This window comes from Triticum aestivum, chromosome 5D (assembly GCF_018294505.1).
Source record: "Triticum aestivum cultivar Chinese Spring chromosome 5D, IWGSC CS RefSeq v2.1, whole genome shotgun sequence".
In the NCBI taxonomy this organism is placed as follows: Eukaryota; Viridiplantae; Streptophyta; class Magnoliopsida; order Poales; family Poaceae; genus Triticum; species Triticum aestivum.
The window spans coordinates 495078665-495095230 of NC_057808.1; the positions used below are offsets into that span (position 1 = coordinate 495078665).

The following is a 16566-nucleotide window of genomic DNA, read 5'->3' on the forward strand; positions in this document are numbered from 1 at the left end:
CGTACAAACTGCTTGATCGGTTCGCCGTTGCTCTGGTGGTTTTTTGTGGGCGTCAGATCCTTCGTGAAATCTTGTCCGCAACCACAACTAGGTTGTGCTTGGCGATCTGCTCCTGGCCGGCAGGGCATCGGAACCCCAGCAGCCCCACCTTCTTGAGGCACGTCACGCACCGGTTCGCCGCCACCGGCGGCTGCTTCACGGACATCACGGAGGAGTCAAGTGCGGCTGTGATGGAGGAAACAGCCGCACCATCGGAGGACGGGCGAAAATGTTTTACGGAACCATAGTTCAGCTGAACCTATGCTCGACACCATTAATTTCTAGACACTATTCATGAGGATCTATGCATGGTTGATTAAAAAATGCAGTTGGCATGCATGTCTATTCATGAGGATCCATGCATGGTGAATTAAAAAATATAGTTGACATGCATGTCACAGATTCATATATAGTAAGATGTTAGACTAGCCACAATGGGTAGTAACATAGACTAGTAATATGCCCATGTTACTAATCTATGTTACTACCTCTATAGTGGGAAGTAACATATGTGTGGTAACATGCAACACTTCATTTATTAGGCTATAGACACATCTTGCCTTGATATATGTGATGTTACTCATACTAATAGTAACTAGCTATGTTACCACTTTCATCTCTTTCTTTAATTATTGCATGCCACATCATCTATTTAACCTAGATATGTGTGATGTTACTACCTATGTTACTCGCATGTGGGTAGTCTTAAATTGTACGGCATAGACCATAGGTTCGGCTGAACCATGGTCCTGAATCACGTCTCGAGGACGGGACAGCGACGATAATCTTGGCCTTCTTCTCCGGAGGCCCGGTCGGGGCGGCCACGGTGTTAGCGGTGCCGATGATGACGTGGTCCAGGCAGCACTTGGAGCACATGTTGCCGGTGGCGGCGGCGCCGAAGAAGCCGCAGCCGTCGGCGCACATGCCGACTGTCTCCTCCTTGTCGGGGCACTTGCGCTTCTGCGACGTCGCCGATGCGTCCATCGCCGCTACGTACGTAGTCCGCGAACACTTCCGCGGGGTCTGTATTGGGGCACCGGGAGCCCGAGACGTGCGTGATCTTTGTGCGATGTAGCGCTCGAGGTTACGGAGGGGGCGGGGCTGTTTGGTTGTGTTTGATTGATGGGCTGGGTTGCGCGTGGGTGTGGAACCTCGAGAGGTCGAAGACAATCATCATAGTCCTACTAGGAGTGGCATCCGTATCTGTGCCCAATACGTCCAACGAACCCGACCGGCTTGCGGTGTCACCACTGCTAAATTGAAACCGAGCGTCAGTTCAACGCAAAGGGCAAGACGAGTTAGCGGAGGCCGTCCTACTCCTACGTCGCTATCCTAAAACTATGTGTAAGTCGACTGAAATTTGTTTTTGTGTAAGTCAATTTTTGCTCTGGGCTTGGATGCTCATCCAACGATCAAACGAACCCTGCAATACAAACGAAAATTGACTTGCACAAAATTCTGTTTTCAATTGATTTTTTTATGACTACCTGATTCTATCGGCCCTTTTTGACTCGAAACATAAGCCCACAAGAAAGTTGCGTCGGGTGGGTCAGAAGCTAAGCGAATATGCACCCAGCACCCACTAAAACACACAAGGACAAATGGAAAGGAAATAACCAGAAGGGTAGTGATCTGCGCCGGTGCACTGGCCCAACTGTTGGCCGGTCTAGCCTCAACCGTCCGATCCAGTGCGCTCCAACCGTCCGATCTGCCTGTTGACTTCCCATCTCCTTCGTCCTCTTCGTGCGCTGCGCGGGCGCCGCCCCATGCTTGCATGGAGGTCATCCCGGCCGCCGACCGCCACCCCCTCGCCTGGAACTCCTCCCTCCACCGCCCCGTGCTGCTGGATGCCGCAGTTGCCGCCGGTCGCCGCCCTAGTCTGGCGTCACTTGCTGCGTTTCTCGCCTCTATGGATGCAGAAGTTGTGCCCCGTGGTTGCAGCTCCGGTGGGAACGCTCACAGCTTCAATGCATGACGGCGCGCTCCGGTGGCAATGGTTCGCCAGAGACAGTACCCTGGCGACGAGCTCACTAAAAAATTCATCTATTCTCATGGTGCTGGTAGCAGAAAAAATGTCACACGGTCGTAGCAAAAGAAAATGCCAGTTCCAGCAAAAAAAACAATGTAGCATATCCAACATGCCCACACCCGGCACCGCTCGTGGCTTCCCCCCTCGCCGGTCGCCGGTTGAAGCTTTTCACACATACAATTGAAGCATTTCTATTAGCGGTTGCAACTTTTCTGATTTTGCATAGTGTCTAGTTGTAGCTTTCTCTCTCAACGGTTGGAGCTTTTTCCAACTACGGTTGAAGCTTTTCTATGAATGGTTGTAGCTTTTCTACAAAATGGTTGTAGCTATATTTTTTAGCAGCGCTTGGTCAAGGCTTTTTGTGTCGCTTCGGTTGAAGCTTTTTTCATCAAAGGTTGTAGCATTTTATGTCAACGGTTGTAGCTTCCCCGTGATGGCGCTGACCTTGTAGCTTTCTCTACATACAGTTGAAGCTTTTCATCTAGGGGGATGAAGCTTTTTTGTAAACGGTTGCAGCATGAGGGGGTGCGACGGTTCTACAGAAGCCTCTGGTGTCGTCCATCGCCGTCCTGCTCGCCGGCGGCGAGGTAGAAGCACGAGGCGCGTGGGGAGTTACAAACCGACGGGAATGGAATTGGTCAACAGCCTTGCTGCATCCAGTGGCGACCGGGGCTGCAAGCATGGCGGGGTGAGATCTACATCCATGGCCGGCAGGGATTTCGATCTTCCATGGCCGGCGGCGAGCTACTCACGAGCTAGAGCGATGGAGGCAGGAGATGCGGGCGTCGGTGTTGCACGCTGCAACGATGGAGGCAGGAGAGAGGATGGGGCGAGATCTGCGGGAGCTCGGAGATGGGGATGGGGCGAGATCCGTGGGAGGTTGAAGAAAAGCAGCGCTGGATGGCCCACATCCTACATGTCGCTTAGTGGATGGCTGGGGCGGAGCGCGCGTGGACGCGACCGGCGCAAAGTTCCGCCGGCGCGCCGTGTTGAAACGATTCCCTAACCGGAATATGACCGGGACACAAAAAGAATGCCAAGGGATCCGCATCGTCGGTATCGGGCGACACGGCCGTCGCCTCGCCATGGCCAGCGCTTGTCTCTGCTGCGCCGCCTCCTTCCCTCGTCGTCGGGCAAAACCTCGGTGTAGGCAGCAGCGAGGGGTTCCTCCACTTCCAAAGATTGTCATTTTGTAGTATCCTATGTAGTCCACACGACGCACGAGACAATCATGGACACGTATGCATCGTGGATATAGTTCACTCCGGTCGTGTAGGAAGGGACTATTCGATTGGTATGATATTTCTAAGAAAAAGATGGGAATAATTATTTTTTGCAATAAAAGTTTTTTAAACTGTAGAAAAATCAAAAACATAGTATTGTTGGGGTGGGGGAACCCAAATGCCATGTGTGGTTTCCAAAAATGGTTCATGCACCTCCCAAGTCACCGTTCACATATTCCTCGACTCTCAGTCAGAAAGCAATGCGATTTAGCTCCAGCTGGACATTACGCCGCCGTCCTACTTCCAAGACCTGTCAAGCTAGCCTCCGCCCCTGCACCCCCGTCGGTGGCCACTCCGGCCCCGGCAGCCACCATGCCTCACCGGTGGCCACTCCGGCACCGGTGACCACTTCCCGCCGGTGATCGTTCCGATCCCGTTGGCCACCTTCTTTCATGGCTCTCTTAGATCTAAATTTCTCCCTTGGAAAGGCATTCGAAGAGTACGTCAAGAAGCAATGCACTGCAGCCGTCAATGCCCAATTTGGGCCAAGATCTCCCAAGTTCTTCCTCGTGGTGGAATTCACCAGATCGATGATCCGTCTTAATCCTGAATCGGTGAGCCTTATCATCCAAGCTTGCTTTGGTGGTTCTGCCAAGCTTTTTAAGGTATCTCATCTGCGCAATTGGTCATACAAATTCTGTGTTTCCTCACCGGAAGTGGGATTTGAAATCATTAGAGGTGGAAACTTGTCTTCCAATCTTTTTGCCATGAACTTTCTTCTGTGGGGAGAGGGTGATGCCGATCTCAAGGATCTTTATATTCGTTATCACAATGAGGCTAACAAAAATTGGACCACTGTAGCCAATTCAAGATCTCGGCGATCATACGCCCAGGCTGTTCAAGAGCCAAGTTTCTATTCCTCAAAAAATTTGCAACCAGTTGTTCCCAATCTTGTCGATTCAAACCCTTCTCCCCATGATCGTGCCATGCAACAGTCAAGGAGCCATGTTAATTCTAGATTAACTTCGCCCAATAATACAGCGCTGGGAAGGGCGGGATCTTCGCGTTTCGAATCTTTGGGCCATCCAGCCCATGCCGCTTCTAGCCACTTCTGTGTGCGCTGCTTTATGACGGGCCATCTTAGGCCCAAGTGCCAAAATAAGATCCGCTGCAAGGCGTGCAAGCGATGGGGGCACATTGCAGTCAATTGCCGTTTCCGGGCCGAGATTGTCGTTCCACCTTCCTCATCTGACATGGCAAATCAACCTCTTTTGGTAGCTAATCCGGAATCGGGTAACAGTGCTCAGAGGGACCGAGCTGTCAGAGGCTCTATCATTCCGTCTTCCCGTAATGACGACTCTGCAGAATATTTACTGCCTCCTACTCTGGACTCTGCCAATTCTACTTTCCCACCTCTCTCTCTCATCGCCCTCTTCAGTCTCGTCAGTCAAATCTCTAACATAGGGTTTCTCCTCTGCTCTGCCTCACCAGCTCCGCTCCGGTGACGCCGTCGGCCATGGCTACCTTCCCTTTCGACCCGACGCCATTTCTGCTCTGTGGTACTCACGTTATTGAGGTGGAAGGGAGGCCGGCACGTGCTCGTGTCATCCATGGTGATATGCAGCCATCCAATAAAAACCTCGCCATCGCCACTCTGGTGACAATGCCCCAAGGTGAAGTCGCTTTTGCCAATGTCAGATATGTTCCCAACGATTTTCTGATTGTGCAAAGGGTAGTGTACGCATCTATCTCCAAATCCCCTTTTGGTCAAGCTTTCATTAGATGCAATAGCAAAGCAGATAGAGGTTCGTTGGTCAATAGGAGTCCGCATCCTTTTGATGATATTCACATCATGTTCCAAAAGCATAATCAAGGCATGAACTGGAGGAAATTCAATCTGGCTAGAGATTGTTGGCTATTTTTAGTTGGATTTCCAGCAGATCTACATTGTATGACTGAGCTCAACAATGCTGTTTCAAGCTTTGGCAAGCTCCTTTCTTGGGACAGGGTGAAAAGTACGGATGCTGCAGTAGTTGTTAAGGTGAGGATTGATGCCCTCACAGATGTCCCTGTTAGTTTGTCTGTGACAGGCGTCATCATCTTTCAGGAAGAGCTGGTGGGAGGGGGCCCTCCAGATGAGGACTCCATTCCTGTTGATGGTAACACACATCCCAGGCCACCAGAGCAGCATCATCATCCTAATCAGCACAACTTGTTCTTTGGACCCATCCCACAGCATGAGAACAACGAGTAAGATGAGAAATTGCAGAATGATCAGAATGTAGAGGTAGAGGATGCAGAAGATCAAGGTTGGGACCATTGGGCAATGCGATCCATCAACAATAACTTGATCCAAGAAGAAGCTGTTTTATAGTTGAATGGCGTGTTGGGCCAAGAACAGCAGGATGGTGAACCTCCAGCTGTTGAGATGGAACACAGTGGCCTCACTCTTTCTCTTGGTGCTGATTCAAATAGTGTGGAGTCTGCAAATTCTGTTCATGGTGCTGTCAATCTGCAGTTGTTTGGAGATCTGTTAGCACAACCTGAGCCTCCGGCTATTCTTGAGGAGATGCATTTGCCTTTTGATCTCAATATGCCCCTTGAAGTTGTGATGCAACCCTTGCTACTTGAGTTACCCCCAATTGTGCGACAGGAGAATGTGGTTGTGCAACAAGAGCTAATCCCTCTGCCTGATCTTGTAGTGAACTTGCTGCAGACATAGCTAGCTGATGCTTCAAATGCTTTACAGATGCCAATTGAACAGCAAATGCAACAGTTGTCAGAGCCACAAATCCCAATACCTGTCACTCAGATGGTTGGTAACAGTCTGCCTAATGATAAAGGGCCACTGGGTCCCATTGATGCTCAAGATAACAGCATTCTCCGGCATGAAACAGCAGGAATTGCTTCTGAAGTTTAGGAAGATACAGAGAACAATTTGGTGGATGTTGCAGCTACTCTCAACAATGCTGACATCACCATTAGTAAGAGCTGCCTAGTCCAGATTCAGGTAGTTCTGCTCCCCCTCCTGGCTTTCCTATTCCTATTTATACAGACTCTATCCATGTGGGAGATTGCCAATTGTTACCTGATGCTGCAGACCCAGTCATGCAGAAGATGTTTTTATCTCAAGCCCAGGAAGACCTACACAATGCATGCACTAGTTTTGAGGAAGCAGATCTCTGGAAGGAGCACTTTGCCCCAGTGGGACAGCCAAAGGAAGTCACTCAGGTACCTAATGAATGGGCAAATTTCATTGCACTTGCTTTATTAACACCAGATAGATTTGAGTGGGTCAAACAGTTGCTCAATTCTTAGTTATGGAAGATTATTTCTGCACAATCAGATAGTTCAAACCTGAAACCTTTTGTGGTGCCTGATAAATGTGAATCTGTTCTTCAACCTCTCTGTCAGAATCAGAAGGACAAGGAAGTGCACTGTTCCACTCTTGCTTCAACACCACCTTCCAAAACTTCAACAGTTGGAATGTCTTCCAGCACTTCAGCCATCCAAGTTTACAGAAAGAGGAAGGACAAGGCCCCCCTCATTGAATCCCAGGTGAGAAGGAGTTGTAGAATTCAGCAATTGAATCATGGTCATAGAAAGAAAACTTGCATGGACAGAAATTGCTTGCCTTGTAATGCTAATCCCCCATCAATGCCCAGCAAAGTGGTTAAAAATCTTTCTATTGCATTTTGCAAGATTCTTGAGAAAGACTGCTCGGATGATGCTCTCCATCAAGCCAAGAAGAAGAAAGGAGGCAAGGAGAAAGAGGACAAGGATAATAGCAAGAAGGGCCCACAGAAAGGAGGAGTGTCCAGCCCTGCATAATAGATTTACAGAGGCCTTCTCCAGTTGTCTTTTGAGTTTTGGCTGTAATGACTATGTTTTATCAAGTGAACTTGTATAAGCTCGTGTACTTGAGAGATGTTGATCTGTCACTTTTGGTTCTATATCAGCCTAAGATCCTTTATCTGTGCCAAGCTTTCAAGAGCTGCTGTTTTTCAGTTACCAGTACTTTTCACCCATGAATAAGCAGTGGAAAATTTGAACTGGAATATTACAGGCATTAATGACAAAGATAAGTGGCTAGCTATCAGAAATAAAATTGATGAGACAGAGTGTGACATCCTATGCATCCAGGAAACAAAGAGGGAAAATTTTGATAGCCAATATATTAAGCAGTTTTTCCCTAAACGTGTGAATACGTTTGATTACCAGCCATCTGTGGGTGTTTCAGGAGGATTGTTAGTGGTCTGGAATGAATCCATTTTCTCAGGAGAAACTCTTTCCAAAAATAGATTCTCTATTTCCATTCATTTCACCTCAAAACTCTCCAATTCTATCTTGTATTGTCAACTATCTATGGCCCTTGACTCTCTGAATACAGGGTCATTTTCATGGAGTGGTTCTCTAATATTCAGATTCCTATGACTGCAATTGGCTGATACTTGGAGATTTTAATTATATTAGATATCCCTCCAACATAAATAGAGAAGGAGGTAGTATCGATGACATGCTTCTGTTCAATGAAGCAATCAGTTCTCTGGGTTTACTTGAAATTCCTTTCAAGGGTAGAGCTTTTACCTGGAGTAATATGAAGATTGCACCTTTGCTTGAAAAACTTGACTGGGTTTTCACTTCTGAAGCTTGGACTTCTACTTTTCCAAACACTATGGTGTTGCCTCTATCCAAGCCTATTTCTGATCATATCCCGTGCATCATTAAAGTTGGCACCACAATTCCCAAATCAAAGATCTTCAGGTTTGAAAAGTACTGGATGCAGATTGATAGTTTTAAAGACACGGTGAAAAATATTTGGCAACAAGAGGTCAATGAAACTGATAGTGCTAAGAGGATCACTGCCAAGCTAAAAAGATTGAGGAAAGGTATAAAAATTTGGGCCAAAGAGCTATCTCAGTTGTCAAAGCTTATCAAGCTTGCAATGATCTCATTCTGTTCTTTGATACTATCGAAGATTTGAAAGCTCTAACCAATGTTGAATGGAATGGCAGAGAAATTGTTAAGCAGCATTTGTTGAACTTGTTGGAGATGCAAAAGGTTTACTGGAAGCAAAGAACAACCATTAAATCGATTCTGAAAGGGGAGGCCAATACAAAATATCTGAAAGTAAAGGCAACCATTAATTACAGGAGGAATTATATTGCTAGTTTGCAAGATGAAGCTGGTAACATGCAAGATGATCACCAGGCTAAAGCTGCAATTCTCTGGAGAGCTTTCAAACAAAGACTCAGTACCTCTGTGCCCACTTTCAATCTTCTCAATTTGGAAGCTCTTATTCCAAAGATGCAAGAACTCATTGAGCTTGACAAACCTTTCCCCAAACAGGAAATTGATGCAGTAGTTAAAGAGCTTCCTTCTGACAAGGCACCAGGACCAGATGGCTTTAATACTGATTTTATTAAAAACTGATGGGATATCATTGCTCTAGACTTCTACAAGCTAATTGAAGATTTTTATCATGGCAAATTGAACTTGCAGAGCATCAATTCCTCTTTTATTACTTTGTTGCCCAAAAAAGATGCACCTGTACATGCCAATGATTTCAGGCCAATCTCTTTGCTGAACTGCTCCATCAAAATCATCACTAAGCTCCTGGCAAACAGGTTGCAGGCTGTCATACTCAAGCTGGTACATCAGAGTCAATATGGTGTCGGTGGGAAACGACACCTATGGGATCACAAGAATCCCTACTACGGTTGCCGGGGCGTGGCGTTGTGAGAAGAGCAGGATTAACAGTCAGCACATGGATCGTTTACCCAGGTTCGGGCCGCGAGGATGCGTAAAACCCTAGTCCTGCTTTGGTGGATGTATTGAGTGTTCTTGAGCTCTCGAACTAGCTATGGTGGCTGTGTAGTTCCAAAGAGCCGAATCCTCCTCAGTACGCCATGGGCCTCCTTTTATAGTCGAAAGGGGCTGCCACAGTAGCACACAGGAGGTGGAAAGGCCTACAGTACTATGAGCTTATCGCCCGTATTACAGGACAAGATGCATTTAATGTGTCGCTTAGGTGTCCCCTAGCTTTATCGGGGACGGGAGCGAGGCCCGTCCCGTCCGTCGCCGCTCCTCTTTGCTTCGACACGCGCCCTGGCCAGCGATGCATGCGACGCCATGTAGGCAGGCAGGCATCTGAGGTGGCGCGGTGGTAGGGTCTTCACGAAGATCTGCATGCCGCCATGCAGGCGCTTACTGATCTGGCCTGGAAGCTGCATGTTGCCACGCAAGTGCGTGCCCAGTTGGTCGGGTTGGCAGCTGCATGCTAATGGCGGTGGAAACTTGGCTGGTGCGGGCCTGGCAGTGGCCCTGCTGATGTCCTCGGCAAGGGCCTTGCCGGGGGCCTGGCAAGGGTCTTGCCGTGGCGCGCAGTCGTCCCCGGCAAGGATCTTGCCGGGGGGTCTCGTGGCTTTCCTCTTCAAGGATCCCGTCGAGGGTCGCCATCTTCTGGTCCTTATCTAATCTCATATATCTATGGTCTTGACAAAGATCTGCATGCCACCACAGAGGTGCCTCCCGAGCCCGGGTCCAATCGTAGTTGGTTGGGTTGGAACCTGTGGGCTCAAGGGCGGCTCGCTCTGTTGGTGTTTGGGCAAGTTTCCCTGGCAAGGTTCTTGCCGGGGCCGCGGAGGCCGCCCCGGCAAGGGCCTTGCCGGGGGTCTCCACCTCGCCCCTTTGCTGTCTTGTGTTTCTAGCCATGGTGTTGCCTCTGATCGGCTTGTTCCTCTGGCTTCTCTTCGGCTTCCCTCCCCTGCTCTACTTAGTGTGGCCGTGGGCGCGGCTTCGACTGTCCGTGCACAAGTAAAGGGGTCAAAAGGAGCGCCCCTACTTTTGTACACCGACAGGAGCCCCCGGGCCTGGGTCACACATAAGCGCGACACATTGTTGGGCCAGGCCCAAAATGGTGCGCGGGCATGCGGGGCGGATTCTACCGCAGTAATTTTCCATCTGCTGTGCTTCCCCAGGACCTGCGCGCGACGTGGAGGGTCGTGCGTGACGTGGGGGTCATGCGTGGGGCGGTTTCCGCATGCATGCGTCACATCGTGGTAAAGAGGCGGCTCGCGCCTTCCCCATAAAAGAGGGAGGCGTGGCGGCGCAGCTCATTTACTGGATAGACTCGGGTCGTGGTCTTCAAGGCGCCCACGCCCCCCCCCCCCCGATCACGGGGCGGGGAACGGTCGCCTCACTTGTCCTTTCAACCCTGCTCGCCCGCCACGCGTCCTTCATGCAAGTGGCGGGCGGTGGAGGCAGGAAACCGGGCCATCGCTGATTGGGGCGGCGGGTCGGTCCTGATTCCCTGCGCCTCTGACGGCTGGATTGGCTGAGTGGGGCGGCCGAGCCCCGACCTCGCCCTTTTATAAGGAGGAGGAGGGAGGGTGTCGTCCCACATTCCTTCAGCACCCATCCTCCTTCACATGTGTTTCTTTCTCCCACCTGCCATGGTGAGAGGAGGTGCTGGTCCTTCGACGGTGGCGGCGAGGGTCGCTGCTCGTTAACGCGCCCCTCCTTCCCACGAGCCCGCGGCGGCGGAGCCAGCCGCAGGAGGAAGGGGGAGGGGCGTGGCTGAGGTCGCCGCGGCGGTCGGGGGAGAGGGGGACGAGGTGGCGTGGCGACCGCGCCTCCGGCAGCGGTGCCTCCCGTGACGGAGGGTCACGTCGGGGACAGGCCCCACGAGTTCTTCATCCGGCTGCGCCGGCCACCGCGCCGTCGTCTCCGTCTCCTCACCCCCTTCGCTCAGGAGATGGAGCTCGATCCGCCCCAGACCCTCAGATTGCACATGAGGGGCTGCGGGACTGGCGGCACGCGGGCCGACGTCGACTTCCCTGCTCCTCATGTTATGTATATCCGTTGCGGATGGAAGACGTTTGCCCGCATCCATAGCTTGACGGTGGGGCTCGTCCTCTACTTCAAGTTAATGGAAGGAGGCTTGCTCTCCGTCAAGGTCTTCGGAGACCTTGGAACTCGCCTGAAGTGCTGCGTGGAGAGCTCCTCTAACGATGAAGATTCCTCCTCAAGCGGGAGTGACGACGAGGATAGCGACATCGATGACGAGGGAGTTGAGCGGCAGGATGCCGACTCCGACTTTGACTGACCTGGCCGCCCCTTCCTCGGCCCCGCGCCCTGCCGAGGGTCTTCCTCGCCAAGCTCTCCATCGGGGCGCTCCCTGTCGTCTCCTTGGGCGGCTGGCGTAGGAGGGCCGGAGAAGGCGAACAAGGTGGGTGGCGGCCGCCAACTCGGAGTACGTGGGCACCGACGCCTTCGTCGCGTATTGCCGGCCCGCTGCCTCGTCTTCCAGCTCCTTTCCCGGCACCAAGATGTTCTCTTGGTTCCTTCTGTTCCTCGCACCTCGCCTAGGCGCCCCTTTTGCCCTCCGCTGTCTTGCTCCACCCTCTGAGGAGAGGGACAAGAAAGGGATTACGGGCACCTTATCTTTTTTTAGTTTGTAAGCCTGCGGGCACTTGTTAGATTTAAGACTTGTAATCCCCTTGCTCATGTGTTTAATTCCGTATGAACTGTACCTGTATGGGATGTTTTTAATGAAAAGGGGGCTTTCCGGGTTCTTTGTGCGTGACCAAGGCCCATGCCAAGGACGAATCCTTGTTATTTTTAAGATAAACATTGTTGCCCGGCAACAAGCCTTGCCGTCCCTCCACTTCGGTCGACCGTTCTCGCACTCTTGGCGGAGGCAGGGGCGAAGTAGAGTTAGGCCCCTTGTTCATCTCCTTGCCACCGCGGCTACTACCAAATTCTGACCCAAGAGGTAGCTCTTGGGTTCAGGAAAGTGGAGCACGGTGGTTTTAAGAATATAAACGAGGTTTCACATGACCCAGTTCTATACGGAAACACATGACAGGGGGATGAAAGACTTATGTGAATCTGCAGCCTCCGGCAACCTTGGCTTGCCATGGTTGGATCCTTATATCTTAAGCCCCCGGCGGTCTTGGCTTGCCGGGGCCGGAGCGCTGGTTTATTCTCTTCTTCCCAAACGGCTCAGCAGAAGTGTCTGCGTGCCCTGCGAACCAAAGAGAACAGAAAGACGCGAAACTCGACCTCCAGGCTAGGGGTTAGTCGCCGCCAAGCACTACCAACCCTAACCGAGGAAGATACTTAGACCTAGCATGCATACTATAACTTAGGGCGCTAGCGCTTCGACTATTTATGCTCAGGGTCTGCGCCTGGCTTTGTACAGAGGGTTACATGCCTTGCCGGCAAAGCTTGTACAAAAGGTGGCTTGCCGGGAGGCCCGACAAGCCGCGCCTTATGGGTAAAACTTGAGAAGATGCTCGATATTCCAGGAGTTGCTCACTGGGACAGCATCTTCGGTCTCCAGGCGGACTGCGCCGGGCCTGGTGACTCGTATTACCCGATAAGGGCCTTCCCACTTCAGCGTCAACTTGTTGGAATTCTTGGCCGGCTGAACGCGCCGAATAACAAGGTCGCCTTCCTCAAAGCTTCGGGCATGGACCTTGCGGCTATGGTAGTGGCGCAAGGCCTGCTCGTAGCGTGCTGCTCTCACAGCCGCCCGAAGACGATCTTCCTCGCGGAGCGTTGCGTCATGTTTTCGCAACTGCTCCTGCTCAAGCTCATCATAAGCGAGCACTCGAAGTGACCCGTATATGAGTTCCGTGGGGAGAACTGCTTCTGCCCCATATACTAGGGCAAAGGGTGTCTGGCCGGTGGCTCGAATTGGGGTCATCTTGATCAACCAAAGAACCGCCGGCAACTCATCAATCCAGCGCCTTCCACTCTTGTGCAGCTTGTCAAAGGTCTTCGTTCTCAGGCCTCGCAACACTTCAGCATTTTCCCTCTGTCGGTGTCAAAACCGGCGGATCTCGGGTAGGGGGTCCCGAACTGTGCGTCTAAGATCGATGGTAACAGGAGACCGGGGACACGATGTTTACCCAGGTTCGGGCCCTCTCTATGGAGGTAATACCCTACTTCCTACTTTATTGATCTTGATGAATATGAGTATTACAAGAGTTGATCTACCACGAGATCGTAATGGCTAAACCCTAAAAGTCTAGCCTGTATGACTATGGTAATGAATATATTTCCGGACTAACCCCTCAGGTTTATATGGACACCGGGGGGGAATCTAGGGTTACATAGACTCGGTTACATAAGAAGGAATCTTCATAGTCTGTCGCCAAGCTTGCCCTCCACGCCAAGTAGAGTGCAATCCGGACACGGGTACAGTCTTCGGCCTTATGTCTTCCCAGCCCATCAGTCCGGCCCATGGATAACAGGCTGGACGCCCGAGGACCCCTTAGTCCAGGACTCCCTCAGTAGCCCCTAAACCTGGCTTCAATGATGAGGAGTCCGGCGCGCATATTGTGTTTGGCATTGTAAGGCGGGTTCCCTTCTATCTGAACTTCAAGATAGTCTTCGGATGCAATGATAGTATCCGGACCTGTCACACACAACCGCAGAGGACATAATATTTCAGGAGTTCAACCCATCGACCACTTTTTGGTAATATGACACCAGGCCTGCCCGGCCACTACTTGCGAACCGTTTTAGCCGGCCCGTCGCCCCACGTCCCAAGAGTGGTCTTATTGCCGCGTCTTACCCAAGCGGAGATCGTGCCTCCCTTTTTAAGGGATTCATGTCAACCCGGACGAGGGTAACCCAACCGTCGCTTGGGTACAACTCCTTGGAAACAAGCAAGTTTTTGAGGCCCAAGAGGAGATGTTTGATATTTGCAGCCTTTATATAGGGGTACAGACCCGTATTTTTCTTCCACGCTTGCCTCTTCCTCAACCCCTGCTAACCCGAGTTCCAACACCCAGGTTTCGGTCGCCACCAGCCCCAATCATGTCCGGATCCAGCCTTCAATGTCGGTGGGTAGCTTCTTCTGCTGCAGAGGAAGACATTGCAAAGCTTCGGGCGGCAAGGTACCTGACCGCTGAAATCCATCATCGGCTTCCTGCCGAGGGGCAGATTATTCCCACCCCCAGATCCGGCGAGAGGGTCATGTTCGTGTCCCACTTCCTTCGTGGGTTGGGGTTCGCACTTAACCCCTTCGTCCGAGGGCTCATGTTCTATTACGGGCTAGACTTTCACGATTTGGCCCCGGACTCTATTCTTCTTATCTCGGCGTTTATCGTCACGTGCGAAGCCTTCCTCCGAACTCCTCCGCACATCGGCTTGTGGCTCAAGACCTTCGATGTGAAGCCGCAAGTGGTAGAGGGGGAGCAGGCCGAGTGCGGCGGCGCTACAGTGAGCAAGCTTGCTAGCGCCGTTTGGATGAAAGGATCCTTCGCCAAATCTTCCGATCTGTGGCAGCAGGGGTGGTTCTATATCACCGAGCCCCGCGGCTCCAAGTGGGCAACTGCGCCCGCATTCCGATCCAGCCCCCCAATTCAACTTGCATCGTGGATTAACAAGGGGCTGGATTGGGGACCAACGAATGATGTGCGAACTCTGCAGAGTCGCATCCGAAGACTCATTGAGAGGGACATCGACATAGCCAACGTCGTTCAAGTAATGCTAGTTCGTCAGACCCTGCCGTGCTAGCGACGGCCTCTCCGCCTATGGGAGTTCAATCCAAAAGGGCCGCGGACTCTTCAGCACTTCTTCGGCACAACGCACGAAGGAATGTGGAGATTATTCATCGGGAAACGAAGGCAATGGCCGGACACCACCGAAGATGTCGGCCTAGACTGTAACCATCCGAATACCCCGGTAAGTACCCGTTTACCGAATACCTTATAGTCAGATACCCAGTGGCAGGATACCAACAATATCATCCTTTTTCAGGGCTGGATAAAGAAGGTGAAACGGATTAGGTGTCCGGCTCCCCTTCTCGAAGACTCAGCTACTCCTGTGTTAACAAGGATGCTGGCCTCCGCGCCATACCAGGCACCAGCAGGGGAGGGCAAGAAGACCCAAGATGACCTTGGTTCCGGAGGTAAGTCGGACACTGAGTCTAGAGAAATCGAGCTTTCCTCACCCGAAGACGGAGGTGGAAAAGGACCCAATATCCCTTCTCCAAGCAGGAGGAAAAGGGCCGCCTCCGAAGATTGGGACGGGCGGTCTTCCAAGAAGGGCAAGATGCCACCGTCGATCGGCTTGGGTTTGGAAAGCGACGCCGTTGAGCAGCTCCAACAGGGGGACAAGCCCTCGGCCAAACCGTAAGAGAATCCGGAGTACTTTGATAGCGTCCCGCTCCGTTATTGTTACCGAAGTATACGTAACGCATTTATGCATTTTTACAGGTCGGCACATAATTTTTCTGGGCGATCCTCTTCTTCGGGGAGTCTCCTCCCAGAGATGATGGAGAGCGAGACGCCTCCTCCGACCTGCTCGCCCAATAAGGCGGATGACTCTAAAGTGTCATCGCGAAGGGTCCCTTTAGACCAGGGGACAAAAGAGGCAGTACCCGAAGGTGGACCTCCGACCATCCGGGATTCCGGGGCTGATGATAACAAAGGCCCCGCACTGTCTAGTTCACAGCCGACAGTGATTTTGGAGATGGGTGAACAGATTCCTTCAAAGGATGATTGTGCTTTTGGAGCAGCATCCGGAGACCCGGGGACTCCGGATACGTGGCGGGACATGTTGCGGAAAGCATCTATCTCGGGGGAACAGCGTACCTTGATGGGTACAGTGATTGAAAAGATGTCGTCCGCAAAGAGCGGATTAAATGAAGCCTTCATGAGCCTACTGAAGGGCTTCGAGGATTGTGACATAATGTTTTTAGCTATGTTTCATTTGCAAAGATGCGCTTGTGTATAGGTAGTAGCCCCTGATACTCGGGTTGGCTTCCGTTGGGAAGCAAAACGGAGGATCGAAAAGGATCATTTGAGGACTAACCTGATCAACTTTAAACACAGGCTGCTTCCCCCTTGGCCGCTTCCCGGACTATGGAAATTGCCGAGTTGCAGCGGAACCTTGATGTGGCAGGGGATGATCTTGCTTTAATTAATATGCGTCCTCACGAGTCGCAAGGTATGTATTCGGGGCAATCCTCATACATTTTTTGTGGTATAAGCATGATGCTGAGATTTAGATGCTGGAATATGCATGGCTGCAGATGGTGCTGCCACCATTGAAGTTCTTCGAGCGGAGCTGGCCCGGGCCAAGGAGCAGGCCCGTCGTAGCAATGTTGCTGTCGAAAAGGCATCGGCTGAATTAAAAGCCGAACAAGCTGCACGGCGCCAAGATGAGGAGAAGATATCCACGATGACGCTCAAACTGGAGGATGTTACCGGCCACTGTGAATTTCTAGAGAAGGAGAGTAAAGCCTTAACGACTAAT

At 51.4% G+C, this 16566-nt stretch overlaps 1 protein-coding gene across 1 annotated transcript; it reads right to left on the bottom strand.

Annotated features, from left to right (window-relative positions):
• Positions 1 to 615: 615 nt before the first annotated feature.
• Positions 616 to 1139, bottom strand: LOC123125710 (zinc finger A20 and AN1 domain-containing stress-associated protein 7-like). Its single transcript, XM_044546180.1, has one exon. The coding sequence runs from the start codon at positions 1021 to 1023 to the stop codon at positions 745 to 747; it is 279 nt and encodes a 92-aa protein (XP_044402115.1). The 5' UTR covers positions 1024 to 1139; the 3' UTR covers positions 616 to 744.
• Positions 1140 to 16566: the final 15427 nt, after the last annotated feature.